At 56.6% G+C, this 17,768-nt stretch overlaps 2 protein-coding genes across 9 annotated transcripts in view; both read right to left on the bottom strand.

Moving 5' to 3' along the window:
- Positions 1-978: 978 nt before the first annotated feature.
- GRM2 (glutamate metabotropic receptor 2) lies at positions 979-14,070 on the bottom strand. 5 transcript variants are annotated; one of them, XM_030811667.1, is made up of 6 exons: positions 13,945-14,070; positions 11,685-12,270; positions 6,312-7,149; positions 3,459-4,534; positions 1,766-1,946; positions 979-1,553 (listed from the first exon to the last, which is right to left on the bottom strand). In XM_030811667.1, exons 2-6 carry the CDS (start codon positions 12,132-12,134, stop codon positions 1,480-1,482), a joined length of 2,619 nt encoding a protein of 872 aa, XP_030667527.1. In that variant the 5' UTR covers positions 12,135-12,270; positions 13,945-14,070; the 3' UTR covers positions 979-1,479. The 5 variants fall into 5 exon arrangements, with proteins under 5 accessions (XP_030667527.1, XP_030667524.1, XP_030667525.1 ...); XM_030811664.1 differs by having other exon boundaries at positions 3,402-4,534; XM_030811665.1 differs by having other exon boundaries at positions 3,402-4,534; positions 13,299-14,029.
- Positions 14,071-16,783: 2,713 nt separating this feature from the next.
- The window catches only part of TEX264 (testis expressed 264, ER-phagy receptor), a 33,519-nt gene continuing 32,534 nt past the window's right edge, over positions 16,784-17,768 (bottom strand). For all 4 annotated transcript variants that reach the window (XM_030811669.1, XM_030811670.1, XM_030811672.1 and 1 more), the window contains exon 5: positions 16,784-17,377. In XM_030811669.1, coding sequence (XP_030667529.1) covers positions 17,079-17,377 — 299 coding nt within the window. In that variant the 3' untranslated portion in view covers positions 16,784-17,078. The remainder of the gene's footprint in view (positions 17,378-17,768) is intronic.

The raw sequence follows: 17,768 nt of genomic DNA on the forward strand, positions 1-17,768 counted from the left end.
CCCAGATGTTGACTGGAGAGAAGAAGCCATTCCTGCAATTTTCTTTGTTTATTTTTGTTTTTGTTTTTTAAATTGTTTACCCTAATTTCCACAGCCTTGCTAGCCTGTGGATGCAAATGAGCTCACTTAAAAATAACAAATGCCCTGGGCTGCCGGCTAATGCAGGACTTTGTCCCTCTGCTCCTTGCAGTCTGGGGACTCCCCAGAAGCTGCTGTTTTTCGGTTCGGTGCCCGCTGCCTTCTAGGCCACAGGAGGGCAGCGGTCGCCCGGCCACAGCCATGTACCTTAGCGCCCTCTGCTGGTGAGCCCTGACAGCAAACTCCGGAGATGCCCAAGGGCTCTGGGCTCCTCAACTGGCCCACCAGGCCAGAGCTCCTCCGGGGACTGGAGAAACGCTCCCTTTTCTGACTTTTCACTGGGCCTGACAGCAGATGGTGTCTCCAGCTGCTCCGCCTCTGCCCTCCCTGCTTCACCCACCCCCTCTCCCCATAAGCTCCTTCTGCCTTTGTAAGTGCCATGTGAACAGGCAACGTTCAGTCCATGCCTCCTCTTGGTTCCCCCTGCACCAAATGCTCAGTGTGGCTCCATGCATTTGGAGGATCCAGTGCCAGGCTGGCCAGCTGTGGGAAAGCCCACCATTCCCGGAGGTCACTACTGCTCCATCACCCACACCATCCTGGAGGCCGGGATCCCAGGGAAACCCCTGGACTGCCAGATAAGCCTGTTCATTCATCTCTATCCATTTAAAGCCCCCACCCGACCCCAGGATGCCTGGGCCAGTCTGCAGTGGCTCCTTTTAAGGGAGGATGGCTCATTCATTTTCCATCTCCCCACCAGGCAGGGCTGGGTCTGTCTCGGTGGCAGACAGGTCCTAACATCAGGCACAGAGCAGAGTCGATATTTAAACACTAGCAGAATGACAGCTGGGAGGCTGTGTAGGGCATGAGGGGCCTTGCTGGGTCAAAGGCAAAGAGCGATTTTTTAAAATAAAGCCACTTTATTTACAGGTAATACAAAATAAACCACAGGACAAACTACTGTGCAGGGGGAGGGGCAGCCCCCACAATAACCACCCTCCCCATCCCAGAGTAACTTATATAAAAAATAAAAAAGGCCCTAGTTGGGAGGAGGGGCTGGGCTGGAAGCACCTTTGCTGGTTAGGACTGGGGCCTGCCATCCTCAGCCACCCCGGTCCAGGGCAGAGTGAACCCTGGCTTGCTCCTCTCTGAGCCCTGGGCCTGGCCAGGAGGAAACACAGCTACAAGGGCAGTTGGTGGCCACTGCAGAGGTGCCCGGCCAAGGCTCCTGACTTCTGAGTCTGAAGAGTTGGGGTAAGGAGGAGGGTAAGTGACTTTGGGGGTAGACATAGGGTGGGTAATAACTTATTGCAGTGCTCCAGCCAACTTCCTCCTGGCCCTGGACGCGGGTCTGCACTAGGTTCCCAGGAGCAGCTGTGTCAGGGCGGGAGTATGGGGTCTTCAAAGCGATGATGTTGTCGAGTCCACCACCTCACGGCCATTGCAAACAGTGGGGACAAACTGGGAGCCAGACCCTAAGAAAAGGAAGCCAGAGGTTGGGGCCAACCCCGAGGTCCTCCATGGAGGGCAGGCAGTGGGGAAGCAGGGCTGTGAGGGAAGCCTCCCCTCCTCTCTCTTGCCAGTGTCATTTGTGGGGGCACCTCACCCCCAGACAAGAGATCTCAGCAACCCAAGGAGCTGGACAGGGAGAGGGGAACAAGCGGAGAGGGCTGCTTAGGACACTGACCTTGGCCAAGGCTGGAGCTGGCCCTGGCAGCAGCACTGCTAAAGCGGCTGGTGGGCGCCCGGTGGCTAACCACGTTCTTCTGCGGCTGGAAGAGGATGATGTGCAGCTTGGGCGCAAAGAGGCAGCCAAGCACCACGGAGCCGCTGAGGCTAACTGACACGCACATGGTGGTGGTCTGTACCTGCGGTGGGTGAGTGGGTGAACAGGCACAGATCAAGACCTGGGCCTGATCCCAGGACCCCCTGCCTGGTCTGTGGGGGAGGGAGTAGGGGAGACTACGCATCCAACACTGGGCTGTGGTCCATTTGCCAGGTCCCAAAGCATTGCTAGGAAAATGGGGCACAGTCCCAGCATCAGACCCAGACCATTTTCACAGGGTGACAAGAGTTCCAGCTGAAGGGGAGAACATGCAGGGGGTCATGTATACACAGGGGTGTGTGCATCTGGGGGCTGCAGGAATGGAGTGTGTGCATGTAGGTGTGTGTGTGTATATCTGTGTAAGTGCTTGTATGTGGGGTGGTGAATTTCTGCAGGTGTCTGCATGAGTGTATGTGTGTGTGAGTGTAGGGTGCATAGATATGGATTCGTTTGTTAGAAAGATATATGTGTATGTGCCAGCGAGTGTGTGTATGTGGGATGTGCGTATGTGGGATATATGTGTGTGCATGCATGCATGTGGCTATGTCTGTGTGTACAAGTGTGTGTGTGTGCATGCATGTGTGGGTATGGTGTGTGTCTCAGGTGAGTCCTTAGCTACCTGTGATTGGCATGCAAATGTAAATCATATGCAAATGCAGGCTGAGTCAGAGCAGAATCCCTCCCCAGCCCTGGCCTCTACCACCCAAGCAGGTGGCCCAGCAGGTGCAAGCAGAGCAGCCAAGCCCAGCGGTCCCTGGCCCCCAGCACTGTGCCACCACACCTCTGTCCTGGGGAAGGGGCCTTTGCCGGGGCTTTCGCCTCAATTTTTCTGCAGTTCAGACCCTGCTCTGCACTCCCAAGCTGAGTGACCTTGGGCAAGGGATTGAACCTCCCTGAGTCTCTGTTTCTTCATCTGTAAAACGGGAGAGCCATGGAGCTTACTCAAGTCATGAAGATTAACCAAGATGATCTTCTTACTCAGAACACAGCTCATCTGCCACCTCCTCAGAGAGGGCTTTCCTGACCACCCTATCTGAAGCAGCCATTGCCCCTTGGAGGTGGAGAGACCCATTGAGACACAGTGCCAGTTGGAACCAAATTTGCTCAGAAGCCACCAACTAGGGAATAATTTTCACCTGCTTTAGCTTTTCTCAACTCTATACCCCGGATCTCCTCCCCTACCCACCTTGCTTCGTCTTTCCTGCCTTCCCTGGCTTCATCTCTCAATCCCTTCTGCAGCTGACCCCTCAGTGGAGCAGGGCAGAACCCTGTCCATTTGAACATATTTCTGCACCCCCATCACCTTCCAGGATAGGGGATGACATGCAAGTCCTGAAATCTCAGCTCTCTCTAACTCGAGTTCCCCACCTCCCTGGCCATTTCCCTAGGCCCTATTCAGCCCTCCCACCTTCCCCTTGGGATCCACACAAGCTGTGGTCCCCTGAGTGGGCATTATCCTCTTGGAGCCCCAGAGCTACCAGTAGATTAAATAAGATACCAGGAAACAGAGGGTCTGGTGTCCCATCTCCCCTGACCTCTGTGGCAGGTAGCTCACCCGGTAGTCACTGGAGGTGACATAGAAGATGGGCAGGAATGCCAGCCAGATGATGCAGGTGGTGTACATGGTGAAGCCAATGAACTTGGCCTCGTTGAAGTTTTCGGGGCACTTGCGAGTCTTGAAGGCATAAAGCGTGCAGAGCGCGATGAGGAGCACATTGTAGGCCAGCGAGCCCAACATACTTGCATCGCGGTGGTTGCAGCGCAGTGTCACCACCTCCCGCCGTTCGGGGGCCGTCTCCTTGCCTGTGCCCGGTGCCTCCACCACCAGCCAGGCTACCACGATGAGCAGCTGGCCCGAGATAAGCGCCAGGCAGATGGCCACCTGTGAGGCAGGACTGATGAAGCGTGGCCGCTGGGCACCCTCCCGGGCCCCACCGAAGATGCGTGCAATGCGGTTGGTCTTGGTAAGCAGGGCTGAGTAGCAGACAGAGAAGGCAGTGCCCAAACCAAGACGCCGTAAGGTACACACTGCCGTGGATGGCTTGGCAATGAAGATGAAGGTCATGCAGTAGCAGAGGAAGACACCACCCAGCAGGATGTAGCAGAGCTCCCGACCCGAGGCCTTGACCACTGGTGTGGCATTGTGCCGCACAAAGACACCCAGCACAAAGAGGGTGGCCAGGGCACCCAGGCAGGCGATGGTGACAGGTCCTACAGCCCAGGCATCACCCCAGCGGATGTACTCCTGGGGCAGTTCGAAGCAGCCAGTCAGGCTGGCATTGGGCCAGTAGCCCAGGCCACAATCAGCGCAAGTGAATTCGTCCAATCGGTACTCATAGGGCTGGCACGGGATGCAGAGCCAGCAGCAGACCTCGCCCGGCTGCACACTCTTCACCTCATTCTGGAGGCAGGGCTCACTGCAGCGAGAGGCGGGCAGGGGGCTGGCTGAGGGTGAGGCCCATGGGATGAGGCTGGTGTCCAGAGTCAAGCCTTCTGCCCAGTAGCCCACCTTCTGGTAGCGATAGCGCCCACTGCCTGCACGCAGATAGGTGAAGATGTTGTAGCGGCCAATACCATCACCAAAGCGGTCAAAGCGGACCTCATTGTGGGTGTCAGCTGGGCGAAAGGGGGCTAGGATGGGGGAGGGAAGGAAGAGAAGGTTGGACTAGTGTGTTACCCTGATGTGACCTCAACATTCACCCTAACATGGAACCCAAATGCCAGAGCTAAGACCACCATTAGCCCTTCCAATCCTTAACCCAATACTAAATCCTGCCTTGACCCTAGTCATTTTTCTAAATGAGAGATGACAACAAAGTCTTACTCCTAAACTCCAACATCAAACCCCAACCCTAAATGCCAAAGGTAATCCCAGCCTTAAAGCCCAGACATCTCCAAAAACCTAATGCCCACATCAATCCCCAACCATGACTCCCCACATTCAACTTTAGTACTATCCAACACTTTCCAACCCAGGCCCCAAATCCCAACTTCATCAAAACATACACTACAGCCCTCTCCCCAAACTCAATGCTAAGGCTAAACCCAGTCTCAGTTCCAATCCTGCCCCCACTAATCCTAACAACCCCAGCTCCAGCACCCCCAGTCCTAACAGTCATCCTGGTGCAAACTGAATCCCAACTTCAGTGGTCACCTGCAACCACTGCCATTCACCAGAATGTACTCAGTGACTGGAAAATCACTTCCTCTCTCCACCCCCACTTCATCCGCTGTGAACCTCACATCTCCCAGCCAGGCTCTAGCCAGGATTTACAGCCATCCCTGGCCCCAGTGAGAAATCAGGGTTCAAGAAAGCAGAAGATATGCTTAAGGCCCCATGAGTGAATAGTGCAGCCTAGATTCAAACCCAGGTCCCCTCAAGCACCTACTCTTTCTACTCAGCCTAAAAGTTCTCAAAATCCAACTCTAGCCCTGCCATAAATTCCACCCAAGCCAAACATGCTGAATTTAGCCTTGCTTTAACATCAACCCAATCAGACCCCAGACTCCAACTCTAACCCCTACACTGATTGTAGCATAACTCTGAATGTCAGTTCTATTGGAATTACTCTTCATCTTAACCCTGGGCCAGGGCTTCCAAGCTTTGTCTCCCACTGTTCCCACGGTGATTCCTCCTGAAGCATAGTGATGATCTGCAGCAGTCATTTCTCTTAAAGCTGGCACTCTTATTAAAATAACTTTTGATTTCAGGAGACTTTCAGGTCACCTTGAGTGGAAAATCAAGATTAGGAATAGAAATTTTCCCTGAAGCTAGTGCCCCATGCCTGTCATCCTAGCTACTCTGGAGACTGAGGCAGAAGGATTGCTTGAGCCCAGGAGTTGGAGGCTGTATTGTGCCTGTGAATAGCCACTGCACTCCAGCCTGCAAAATATAGTGAGACCCCATCTCTGAAAGAAAGAAAGAAAGAGAAAGAAAGAAAGAAAAAGAGAAAAGAAAGAAGAAAGAAAGAAAGAAAGAAAGAAAGAAAGAAAGAAAGAAAGAAAAAAATTTTCCATGAATATAGAGCGTCATCCTGACGCTCACCCTCAAGCCAGACTGATTCTAACTCTCGGTGCTCCCTGAGAATGGGCTTGAGGTCTCCTGATCTCCACCTTTGGCAAGATAAGGAGACAGAAGATAGTGGGCAAGGCCCAAGGAGGAGCCAGAGACCCTCGAAATGGTGGGACCAGGCGAGAGGTCTATTCTCTGGAAGAAAGTGGAACCTCAGCCCTGGCTTCAGTTGGAGTCCTCTCTGCCTAGCATCCTTGCCCTTGCTCTGATGCCACCCCGGGTGAGTCCTTTACTTTCACTCTACTGTTTCCTTAGCAAAGGAATGGAAGCTGAAGGCCTGCTTCCCCTCATCCTCTGACAGCCAGCAGGCCAATGGACACTGGCCAACACCATTACCGTCAAACTTGACGTTGAGCACAAAGTCCTTGTAGAGGCGGCGCCCATTAACTGGCCGCATTGCGTCACAGAGCCGGGTGGTGTTGGGGCAGAGGGCACGGTGCATGTTGTGGAGCGCATGGGCCATGGCGTACACTGCATTGACCACAAACATGATCTTGGACTCCTGCTCAAAGGGCACAGCCCGGAGAGAGTGGGCTGCGCAGTCTCGCTGCCGGAAGCTGCAGTGGAACCTCTGCTCCCAGAATTCACGGAACCAGGGGTTCCGGCTGTTGTTCCAAGGGTCCAGGCTCTGGAAGTAGGAGGCAAAGTCACTGATGGGGTACGAGGCCAGCTCGATGGTGATGGCACCCTCAGCAGCCCCCTCACTGCCTGCCACCACACTCTCTAGGGCCCCCCAGCCATCACTGGCCACCCAGGTGAAGCTGGCATTGAGGCGCTGGCTGGCAGCAAGCAGCTCCCGGGCATCCTCAGAACGGGTGAACAGGACAGCCACGCGGGCACTGGGCTTCTGCAGCAGGGCTCGCACCACACCCTCAAAGGCCGCGCGGCTCATGGCACGGCCCACTTTCTCCGAGGTGGCTACACAGATGTTGCGGGCACGAGCCTCTAGCTCAAAGGCCTCAATGCCTGTCTCGCCATAGTCACCCTCAGATGCCACAGTGGACACATAGGTCCAGTTGAAGAAGCGGAGAATCTCAGCCATGGCCTTGGCTTGGAAGAAGTCAGGAGGCACTGTGCGGGCAAAGTAGTCATAGCGGGACTTGTCACTCAGCTTGGCACTGGTGGAGGCGTAGCTGATCTGTGGGATCTGAAATAGCCGCAAGAGGTTGGCCACCTGGGGGAGGAGTAGAGAAGGCAAAGATCAGCGGTCAGATCAAACACTAGAGACAGGTGCATCCCCCACAGTTAGCAGGTCTTGGTGTCAAGTGTCCACAAGGTCGGCCCTAAAGGCTCCCTCTCTAAAGCCCTGCATCCTGACTTGACAGTCTTCCCTCTGGGGTAGAGAGTTTTTTTTATCTCTTTCCAAGGGCTGAGAGAGAGAAGACCCAGGGTGGAGACACCAGGGTCGTGAGCCACACCTGATCCCCTCTGCCATCCCCTTTTAGATACATGGCCGGGGGCCAAGGGAAGGCCTGGGTGGAGGGAGGTTGGCACCTGGCTACACTGGGGCAGAGGGAGGCATGAGATGGCATCTGGCTACTCAGGGCTCTTCGGCTCTCTACTTATTTGAGGGTAGGTGGCCCTTCCCCTGAATCAATCTGACGGAATGAAAAAGAAAGAAGGAAAAGTTTCCCCTAGGAAGAAAGACACAGACCCCAGAGTCCTGTGGCCCTAATAGGCCAAGGCTTGGTCTCCATTGAATGCCTGAGTCTTAAATGCTCTGCCACTGGCTGCCTGGCACCCCATCTCCCACCCTCAGGTCCCGCAGGAGTGGGATCCGGCCAAGGGCCAGGTAGAGGGTGGGTAGGTGAAAGCAGAGCACGGCCCAGATTCTACAGCAGAGGGGTGAGTCTTGTGTTGCAACTGGATACAGGCTATGGCTCTGACCGTCTAGGGCTCAATGTCTCCTCCCCTCCCACACATTCTACCTTTGGGCCCCTGGAGTTGGCAAATCTCCCTGAGCCTCAGTTTCACATCCCTGCCCTACAAGGGTGCTGAGAGGATAAAAACGATAATGCATGGGAGGCCACAGTGCCTGGCAAAGGGAAGATGATAGGGACATGGGCAAGAGAGAAGGAGCAGCCATGAGGGGGAATATTAACAGGCAGGCACAGCCTACGGATGACAGACTAGCCTCGTGTGGATCAGGACAAGGGAGAAGCAGACCACTGCTGAGGCGTGGGCCCTGATCCAGGAGGCAGGCAGCTTGGGATGGCAAGGAGATAACTGGACTTCTGGAGATAAATGCATAGGCCCTAAGGAGGACTGTGGAGGAAACATCAGCAGAGGCCCTGGAAGACAGCAGCAGGTAGGAGGCCGCCCACTCATCCCTGCCCCAACCCAGGGCTGCAGACATAGGTGCTAGCACAGCCCCATCCTCCCAGGCTGCTGCCTAGCCACCTCCAGTGACTGGGACTAGCACGACAGCTGCCTAGCCACCTCCAGTGTCTGGGATTAGCAGGACAGATAATCCACTCCCAGCAGTGGATGGAGTGGCCAGGCCTCTCCGACTTCAGGCCAGTAGCTGACTCCAGGGTTCTCTGATTCCTGCTTCTGCTCCATTTCTCCTGAACAACTGTTCCAGGACAGGGGGCCTGGCCCTCTCCATCTTGGCAATGCCCTCAATCACTCTCCTAAAGGAAGCTGAGGCCCAGCCAAAGCCTACCTTATGTCCCCCAGCCCTGATCCTAGCTCCAGCCGCATCTTCCAGCAGACTGTGCTGGGCACTTGGGAAGTGGGAATCTGGGTGAGAGGTAGGACCCAGTCAGAGACGGGAGGATCACAGCTGGGCACAGCGCTGGGAGCAGCAGAGGGGTGTCAGCGGGGTCAGCAGCCTCTGCTGAAGCTGAGCCACAGGGCACCCTCTGCTGGTCCCTGTGGGAGAGTAGGAGGCTGAGGGCAGGGGAGCTGCCTCCCCATCCTTCCCACCCCTTCAAATCCTGTGCCCCCTGAAGACTCTCTGGTACCCTCCCCCTGACACACATTCTATTTATCTTCCTCCTGACTCCCCTACCCTGATTCTCTCCTCTGGCCACTCCTGGCTTCTATCTGGCCACCCCTCTCCAATCCAGGCAGAGATGATCTGACAAGTCAGGAGCCCCTTGGCCGAGAGCCGATTTCACAGCTCCCCTCCACCACTGCCTTGAATGTGGCCCACTTCTCTCTGAGCCTTGGTTTCCTCATCTATAAAATGGGTTAAAAATAATAGCAGCTAATATCAACTGTGCCCTTATGACTTGCTGGGCCCCCGATACATACTATGCATCTATCAACTCATTAAATTTCCATGGCAAACCTAAAAGTTGAAAGTGCTGTGGGCCGGACACAGTGGCTCACGCCTGTAATCCCAGCACTTTGGGAGGCTGAGGTGGGCGGATCACCTGAAGTCGGGAGTTTGAGACCAGCCTGACCAACGTGGTGAGGTCAGGCTCGTCTCTACTAAAAATACAAAAATTAGCTGGGCATGGTGGTGGGTGCCTGTAATCCCAGCTACTTGGGAGGCTGAGGCAGGAGAATCGCTTGAACTTGGGAGGCAGAGATTGCAGTGGGCCGAGATCTCACCACTGCACTCCAGCCTGGGAGACAGAGCAATATCCTGTCTCAAAAAAGAAAAAAAAAAAAAAAAAGAAAGAAAGTGTTGTGAATCCAATTTTATAAGGAAGAAGCTGTGACACAGAAAAGAGAAATAACGTGCCAGGGCCATGCAGTTAGTAAGTGGGAGACCTGGATATTAAGCCCCTCAGGGTTGTTTAACATCAAGGATGAGGGTGTGTGTGTGTATGTGTGTGTGAGGTTGTGTGTGTCTGGGTGTGTGGGTGTGTGTGTGTGTGGAGTGCGTGTGTGGGTGTGTGGGGGTGTGTGTGGGTGTGAATGTGTGTGGGGTGTGTGTGGGGGATGTGTGGGTGTGTGTGGGGGTGTCTGGGTGTGTGTGTGTGGTATGTGTGGATGTGTGGGTGTGGGTGTGTGTAGGGAGTGTATGTAGGGCTGTGTGGGTGTGTGTGGGTGTGTGCAGGGGCTGTGTGGGGGGTTTATGTGGGGGGTGTGTGGGTGTGTGGGTGTGGGTGTGGGGGGGTGTTGGGGGTGTGGGGGTGTATGTGGGTGTGTGGGGGCTGTGTGTGGGGTGTGGGTGTGTGGGTGTGAGGGTGTGTGTGGGTGTGGGGGGTGTGGGTGTGTGGGGGTGTGTGGGGTGTATGGGTGTGTGTGGGGGGTGTGTGGGTGTGTGTGGGGTGTGTGGGTGTGTGCAGGGGTGTGGGTGTGGATGTGTGGGTGTGTGTGGTTGTGTGGGTGTGGGGTGTGTGGGGTGTGTGGGGGGTGTGTGAAGGTGTGTGAAGGTGTGTGTGGGGTGTGTGAGTGTGTGTGTGGGTGCATGTGTGTGGGGTGTATGGGTGTGTGTGGGGGTGTGTGAGTGTGTGTAGGGGTGTGTGGGTGTGTGGGGGTGTATGGGCGTGTGTAGGAGTGTGGGTGTGGGTGCGTGGGGGTGTATGGGTGTGTGCGGGGGTGCGTGGGTGTGTGTGGGGGTGTGGGTGTGTGTAGGGGTGTGTGTGGGGGGTGTGTGGGTGTGTGTGGGGGTGTGTGAGTGTGTGTAGGGGTGTGTGGGTGTGTGGGGGTGTATGGGCGTGTGTAGGAGTGTGGGTGTGGGTGTGTGGGGGTGTATGGGTGTGTGCGGGGGTGCGTGGGTGTGTGCGGGGGTGCATGGGTGTGTGTGGGGGTGTGGGTGTGTGTAGGGGTGTGTGTGGGGGGTGTGTGGGTGTGGGATGTGTAAGGGGGTGTGTGTGGGGTGTGGGGGTGGGTGTGGGGGGTGTGTGAGGGTGTGTGTGGGGTGTGTGGGGGTGTGGGTGTGGGTGCGTGGGTATGTGTGTGTGGGGTGTGTGGGTATGTGTGGGTGTGTGTAGGGGTGGGTGTGGGTGTGTGGGGTGTGGGTGTGTGGGTGTGTGGGTGTCTGTGGGGGGTGTATGGGTGTGTGTGGGGGGTGTGTGGGTGTGTGTGGGGTGTGTGTGTGAGGGTGTGTGGGGGGTGTGCATGTGAGGGTGTGTGTGTGGGGTGTGTGTGGGGGTGTGGGTGCGTGGGTGTGTGGTGGGGGTGTATGGGTTTGTGTCGGGTGTGTGTGGGTGTGTGTAGGGGTTGGCGTGTGGGGGGTGTGGGTGTGTGTGGGGGTGTATGGGTGTGTGTGTAGGGGTGTGTGTGGGGTGTGGGTGTCGGGGGTGTATGGGTGTGTGTGGGGTGTGTGTGGGTGTGTGTGGGTGTGTGTAGGGGTGTGGGTGTGTATGGGGGTGTGCGGGGTTGTGTGTGGGGGTGCGTTGGGTGTGTGTGGGGGTGTTTGGGTGTGGGGAGCTGTGTGTGGGTATGTGGGGTATGTGTGTGTGAGGGTGTGTGTGGGGTGTGTGGGGTGTATGTGTGTGTGAGGGTGTGTGTGGGGTGTGTGGGGGGCTGTGTGTGTGTGTGAGGGTGTGTGTGGGGTGTGTGTGTGTGTGAGGGTGCGTGTGTGTGTGGTGGGAGTAATGGGAGTAAGATGTTCTCTTGCACAGTCTCTAAAAATCGACCGCCATTATGTGACCAGGGCACTTTCTTAGCTTCTGTAAAAGCTACTGCAAGGAAGCTTCTAGTTTCCCTTCCAATGCACAGCAGCCCATGAGCCCCTTTTCAGCAGGAATTCTGGGTCACCACCTCCGGCCTCCCTCCCTAGCCCCCATTTGGGTGGCCTCCACCTACCTGGATGGAGACATCACTGTAGGAACCGCCAATAACACCAGTGATGGCAGTGGGAGCATCACCATGGGTCGCATAAGAGCCGTCGGGGCAGATGTGGCGTGAGCCATCAGCACCACGGCTGAGTGAGGCACGCACAAAGTCCAGTGCCTGCTCCAGCGCATGTGTGTCCTTGGAGCAGCTGTCGAGGATGTGCGCACCCAGGCGCACGCCAGGCAGCAGGTGCGGGTCACGGTTGATGCGGTCCAGTGCAAAAAGCATAGCCTCCAGGCGCTGGATGCCACGGTGCTCATTGACAGGACCACAGTCCTCTGCTGGGCCGCCCTTCTGGTGCACTGGGAACAGCCCACCCAGCACCAAGTCTCCCTCCAGGGTCAGCACCTTCTTGGCTGGGCCCTCAGCCACAGTACCCCACAGCAGCAGCAGTGCCAGGAGCCCAAGCAGCGATCCCATGGCCCCAAAGGGGATGGATGGGTCCCGCAGACCTGAGTCTCCAGGGGATGAGATTAGAAGCAGCGAAGGCAAAGAGAGGAGGAAACAGGGACCAGGAAAGGACAGACAAGAAGAGAGATGCGAAGGGACCCAGCTCCTGCAGAGAGATAGAAAGACAGAAAAACAGACCAGGAAAAGTGGAACCTGAGAGCAGCTGCCCCTTCTGACTCTGCCTGCCCACAAGCCCCTTTCCTAGGTACTCAAAAGCCAGGGAGGGACAGAATGGTGTCATTAAGTAGGTTGAGAAGCTCCTGGGACTCCCCTGGACCTGTCTCTCAGCCCTGGCCTCAGCTGGGTGATAGATGGGCTCTATTCCCCTACCAAACTCAGCAGTGGGGAGAGATGCAAGCAGTGAAGTCCCAGGCAGAGGACAGGATACCCCAGCCAATGCTGACCCCTCTGTAATTCAAAGCGTGTCCAAGAACAGCACAAACCTCCCAGGACCCCGAGGTCAATACCTTTGGAACAGACTATGTCAGAGTCACAAATTCAGAAGTCCCCATCCTGAGCCTTGGATTTCCAGAAAGAAGGAACTGCTGTCTGAGGACCCACCAGGGAAGAGGAAGGGAAGGGTCCCTAAGGGACAGTCTCCAACCCGTGGGGAGACTGGAGCCCATGTGAACACCCAAGGGTTCTAGCCTTTGGTTCTTAAAAAACCATCCCCACAGTTTCCTGACTGAGGAAGGAATAGAGACACTAAGCCCTGGGAATGAGACAGCAAGGTGGAATGGCTGGCCTCAGGGAGGGTACCCAAGTGGCTCAAGGTCCTAAGTCAACAGGGCAAGCAGATGTTCACGTATGTGTGTGTCTGGGTTGGGGGCTAGAGTCTCCAAACAGTGCTGAGGGTGAGAGTGCGGGACTCTCTAGCTCTATGTAGAATGCTGCTTGAGACTTTGTGCCTCTGTTTTCTCTTCACTCCCAACCCAGCAGAGAAAGTCACCATTTCCAATCTCCCCATCCTCAGCTTCAGGGCCCTGCCCACCCTGGCCATGGCCCTCAGAGACCCCCTCCCTGTCTCTTCCCCACTGCGTCCAATCATTTGTACCCCAGTTGCCTTCCCAAACACACACCCCACAAAGGCTCTCACAATCACACAGGGTTGGAAAGGCTGGGAGAGGGACATACCTCTTTCCTCAGAACAGGAAAGGAAACTGAGTTTGAAGAAGGGCAGCAACTAACTCAAGGATCCCATGTGCTAGCCACGGAGGCTGAGCCTCTTCATTTTGCCCCCTCAGCTCTCCAGGGCAGGGGCACTGGGCTCCTCTGGGGATCAGGAAAGAAGCAGCTTACCCAGGCAAGCGAGGGAGAAGCAGGGAGGAAGACCAGCATAGATGGGGACAGGGACCCAGATGGGGGCTGAGGCCAAAACTGGTCAAGTCGCAAGTCTCCCAAAGGGGAGGTCCAGACGGAAGCTCAGAGGCAGGAAGGGTACAGAAACCCGGAGTCAGGCAGCCGGGAGCCTGGGCCACAAAATCTGGGCAGGGAGCGAGCAAGCCTGAGAGGCTGAGACAAAGACGGAGGCACAGACAGAAAGAAGGACCAGAGGACGTTGGAGCAGGAGGAACGGGGGAGCGCGATGCGGGGCGTGCGTTTTCTGCAGAAGAAAGGCGGGACGCCCGGGGCTGTCTTCCCGCTTCCCGGAGCTCCCAGGGAACGCTGTCTGGACACCCCAGCGCGGGCGCCCCACAACTCGAGGGCCCGCAGGGCCCTGGGACGTGAGGTAAGGGCCAAAAAGGTCGGCAGCCGCAGCGGCACCACCGGCTCACCCTACCTGACGCGCCTGGCTCTGGCGCGGAGAGAATCGGAGTGGAGCGGGGGGCACGGGGCTCCGGCTCCCGCTCGCTCGCTCGCTCGCTGGCTCTGCGCTCTCCGCCCGCCCGCTCGCCCCGCCGCTTTCAATCGCGGCCCGCCCCGCCCCCGGCCCCGGCCCGCCCCCAGCCCCTCCTCCGTTCCTCCTGACTCCAGGTCTCCTGCTCCCAACCCGGCCTCCGCCTGCCTCTGGACCCTCCATGCTCCCGCTCTTCTGAGGACCTCAGGGCCTGGAGCTGTCCGCCTCGTGGTGCTGAATCCCCGAGCGCTCTCGCTCTGCGCTGGAGCGGGTGCTTGGTGGCCCACTCCGCCCCATAGTCAGACTACCACCTAGAGAGAACAGGTGGGGGGCGGGGGGATGCCACGGGGCACGGGGTGGGGAAGGTCACTGCGCTCCGACAGGTGCACATAGTGCTACTGCAGAGTGGAGGAGCTGGCCTTATTGCAAGGGATGCCTCTGGGGGATAGGTAAAGGGGCGCGTGGGAGACGGGTGGAGTCTATTCTCCCCACCCAGCGATTTCAGCTGGGTCCACATCCCAGGCCTAAGGTGGAGGCATGTGTCCCCAGCCCCTTTTGAGAGCTGGAGCCCTAGTCACTATGAGGAAAAGACTGGGGGAAGGGAGAGGTCAGAGGAGAATGGGGCCTCCCCTTCCTTCCTGCAGATAGATGCCCTTTAAACCTGCCACCCACTCCCATGTAAAAAGGGTATTTAAGCAAGGAGAGAGCAACCTGCAGGAAGGGCTGCAGAACCAAGTACTAGGGTCAACCCTGAGGGAGTGTTAGGGATGGCAGGGGGATCTGGGAGGGGAGGGGCCTAGGGAAAGGCTTCTGGAACTGGCTGCTGCGTAGGAGGGAGTGAGAGCTGGAGCCCAAGCAGAGGGAGGACAGCTCTAAGAAGATGCTCTTGACTCTTCCCTCCCACAGCAGGATGGGGAAGGACGCCCCTGGGTAGAGGGTAGTGGATAAGCTGTAGTGCCAGACTGTGCTGAAGGAATGGGGATTAGAGAGCCTGTGCTATCTGCCCCTAACATGTGCACACACTAACAAGTGCCAGGGGGCATGGCATCCCTACACACATTCCCCTGACACTGCCCTTTCTTCCACAGGTGTCAGTGGAAGCAAGGCCAGCTCAGATACATGCTAATGAACATGCCAAGCCCAGACCCCTCAGGCACACACACCCACATGTGCGTGTGGCAGTCCGTAGGGGGGCGGGGGTGATCGCCAAGGATGAGCTTTTTCCTTGGACACAGAAACCTGATGCCCCGCTGCTGTGGAAAGAATACAGCTTTCAAAGAAAACAGACACATCAAACCCAAACAAACACAAGCCCCATCACTAACAGGAGACAAGGTGGCAGTGGGAGACAGACATGCTGTCTTCCACCTCCAACTCTGCCACCGGCTGCTCTCACCCTCTCTGGCTGCCTCAGAGCAACCGCTCCCTGGGGTAGGTGAGCAATGGGCCAGGCCTCTAGAGCAGAGGGGTTGACAGCAAGAGGGTGCTGAGGTGAGGAGTCACACACTCCTTCTAGCTACACTCCCAACCTGCTCAACAAGTCAGCCTCAGAAAAGGCACAGGGCTGTAAACACAGACATGGCTGGGTACAGCACCAGCCAGAAAAGCCCATGATGTGGCCTGCAGCAAACAAGCTGCACAGTCGCAGCACATGGACACACAGTTACACACAGCTAGGCGGCCACCACTCTCAGCTGTGTGCACACAGATGAGGACATACACCTAGCCTTACACACAGCTGTACATGTGGGCATGGCCACATACACAGTACACGTAAACATGCAACCACACACAGCTATACTTGTAGACAGCCATAATACACACGGGCACACCCCTGCCCCTAAGAACATGTGACCATGTCTACAGACGGCTGCACATGTGGACACAGCCACGTATATACAGCTGCTCACACATGCAACAAATAGCTGTCCACCAAGACATGTCCACAGATAAACGGCCATAATTATGGACACATGGCTGCACAGAGCAGCCGTGGACACAGCAAATGTGTGTTTTTATATGTGGACACATAGCAAAACACATAGCTTTATACATGAACGTCATGAACATCACCATACACAGTTGTACAGACACAGCCACACACAGTTGTATATGAACAAAGCCCCATAGAGATGCTGTTAGCCAGCCTCACATGCTCCTATAATACAACCATACACAGACACAAAGCATAGCAATACACACACACACATACACACACTCACACAGGCACACAGCCATCCACATAGACTCAGCCATGCTCAGGTACAATCACACCCTGATGCTCACCTGGGCAAAGCTTTACCCAAGCAGCCCCATCCGTAGTTACACAGAGCCAAATGCATGAGCGTGGGTGCACATGCACACACACAGGTACACAGCCACTGGCAAGCACAGTAGGGCAGCCTCACCTACTGGGGAAGTACCAGTGTGCAGGCACACTAGAGCCACAGACACAAGGGCATCCCTTGGAGGCAGACGAAGACAGGCTGTGAGCTCCCCACTCCTGAGCCCTGAAGGGCACCCCATACTCAGCTCTCACCCAAGCCAGGCTCTGCTTGCTCTCTGGCAGCTGCAATGGAGGGGCAGCTGGCCACTGGGGTCACAGAGCAGGACGTGGAGGATCTCTAACACCCCTCCTCCCCCCACCCCAGGGTACCTGCCATGTTCCTTCAGTTCTTTGTCCTGGGGAGGGGAGGCTCCTTCCCACTCCCAGCCTATCTGTACAGCCACCCCCTGCCACCCCCAACCAAGGCAGAACTGACAAACAAATACACAACCCAAATCCAGGTGAAACAAGTCAATCATTGGCTTTATTCTGGGTCCTGGAAGCTCCGATGTGAGTCTGAAAAAAAGACACAACAGGGGCGGCAGCCATGGGGGCTGGTGCAGAGAATAGTCCCTGGCTCCTCTGGCCCTGGGAGCCTAAAGGGCAGTGAGGAGAAGGCTTAGCAAGAGGCCTGGAGCAGGGGAAGTCAGGTCCCTCAGGAACCCCTCCTCCCCCAGAGGAAGGAGGAAGAGGGCTGGAGAGTCTGCTCAGTTCCTCAGCAACTGCACTGCAGGAGGGTGCAGGCCATGGGTTACTCCTTGCCCTTCTCAGGGGCACTGGGCTCCCAGGGCCACTTGGTAGTCCCCAGGGGCTCAGCCTCAGGGTCCAGCTGTGACTCCCCTAAGGGCCCCTCGCCCTCCAAGTCCAGCTCCTCAAAAGAGGAGCCGCTGGCGCTGGCGCCTGACTCGCTGTAGCTGTGCTCGCTGCGGGTGTCACCGTCATCCCAGCCACGGCTGCTCGCCCCAGGTGACAGTGTGGCAACTGAAGTCTCCCGGCTGCCAGGGCTCACTTCCAAGCTTACAGAACTCGTGTCACTCATTGTGTCAGCTCCTATGGCCAGGAAAAGGGAGCACAGGTTAGCCAGGACCACCCCACCCCCTTCTCCAGGGAGAGGCAACTCAGCACGCAGTGCACTCATGAATAATGCAGCCTACCGGGCTCAGGGGGCTTGCACCAGCTGCCCTCTGCCCTCTACCCTGACTGGGGCTGCACAGACAGGGCAGAGGGAAAGAGCAGGGAGGAAGGGAGGGAGTGAGGGAGGGAGGGAGGGAGAGAGGAGGCAGCTGTGCACTCTTCTCCCCACCCTAAATTAGCCTCAGCTCCCTGCACTTCCACAAAGGCTGCTGCCCTCCCCCCACATTTATTAAGGGCCACTCAGCCCTGAGGTGAGGAGCTGAGGTAGAACAAAGAGACCCAAGTAGTGTCCCCTCCACCTTCCCCC

The sequence above is a fragment of the Nomascus leucogenys genome, chromosome 4, assembly GCF_006542625.1.
Source record: "Nomascus leucogenys isolate Asia chromosome 4, Asia_NLE_v1, whole genome shotgun sequence".
Classification (NCBI taxonomy): Eukaryota; Metazoa; Chordata; class Mammalia; order Primates; family Hylobatidae; genus Nomascus; species Nomascus leucogenys.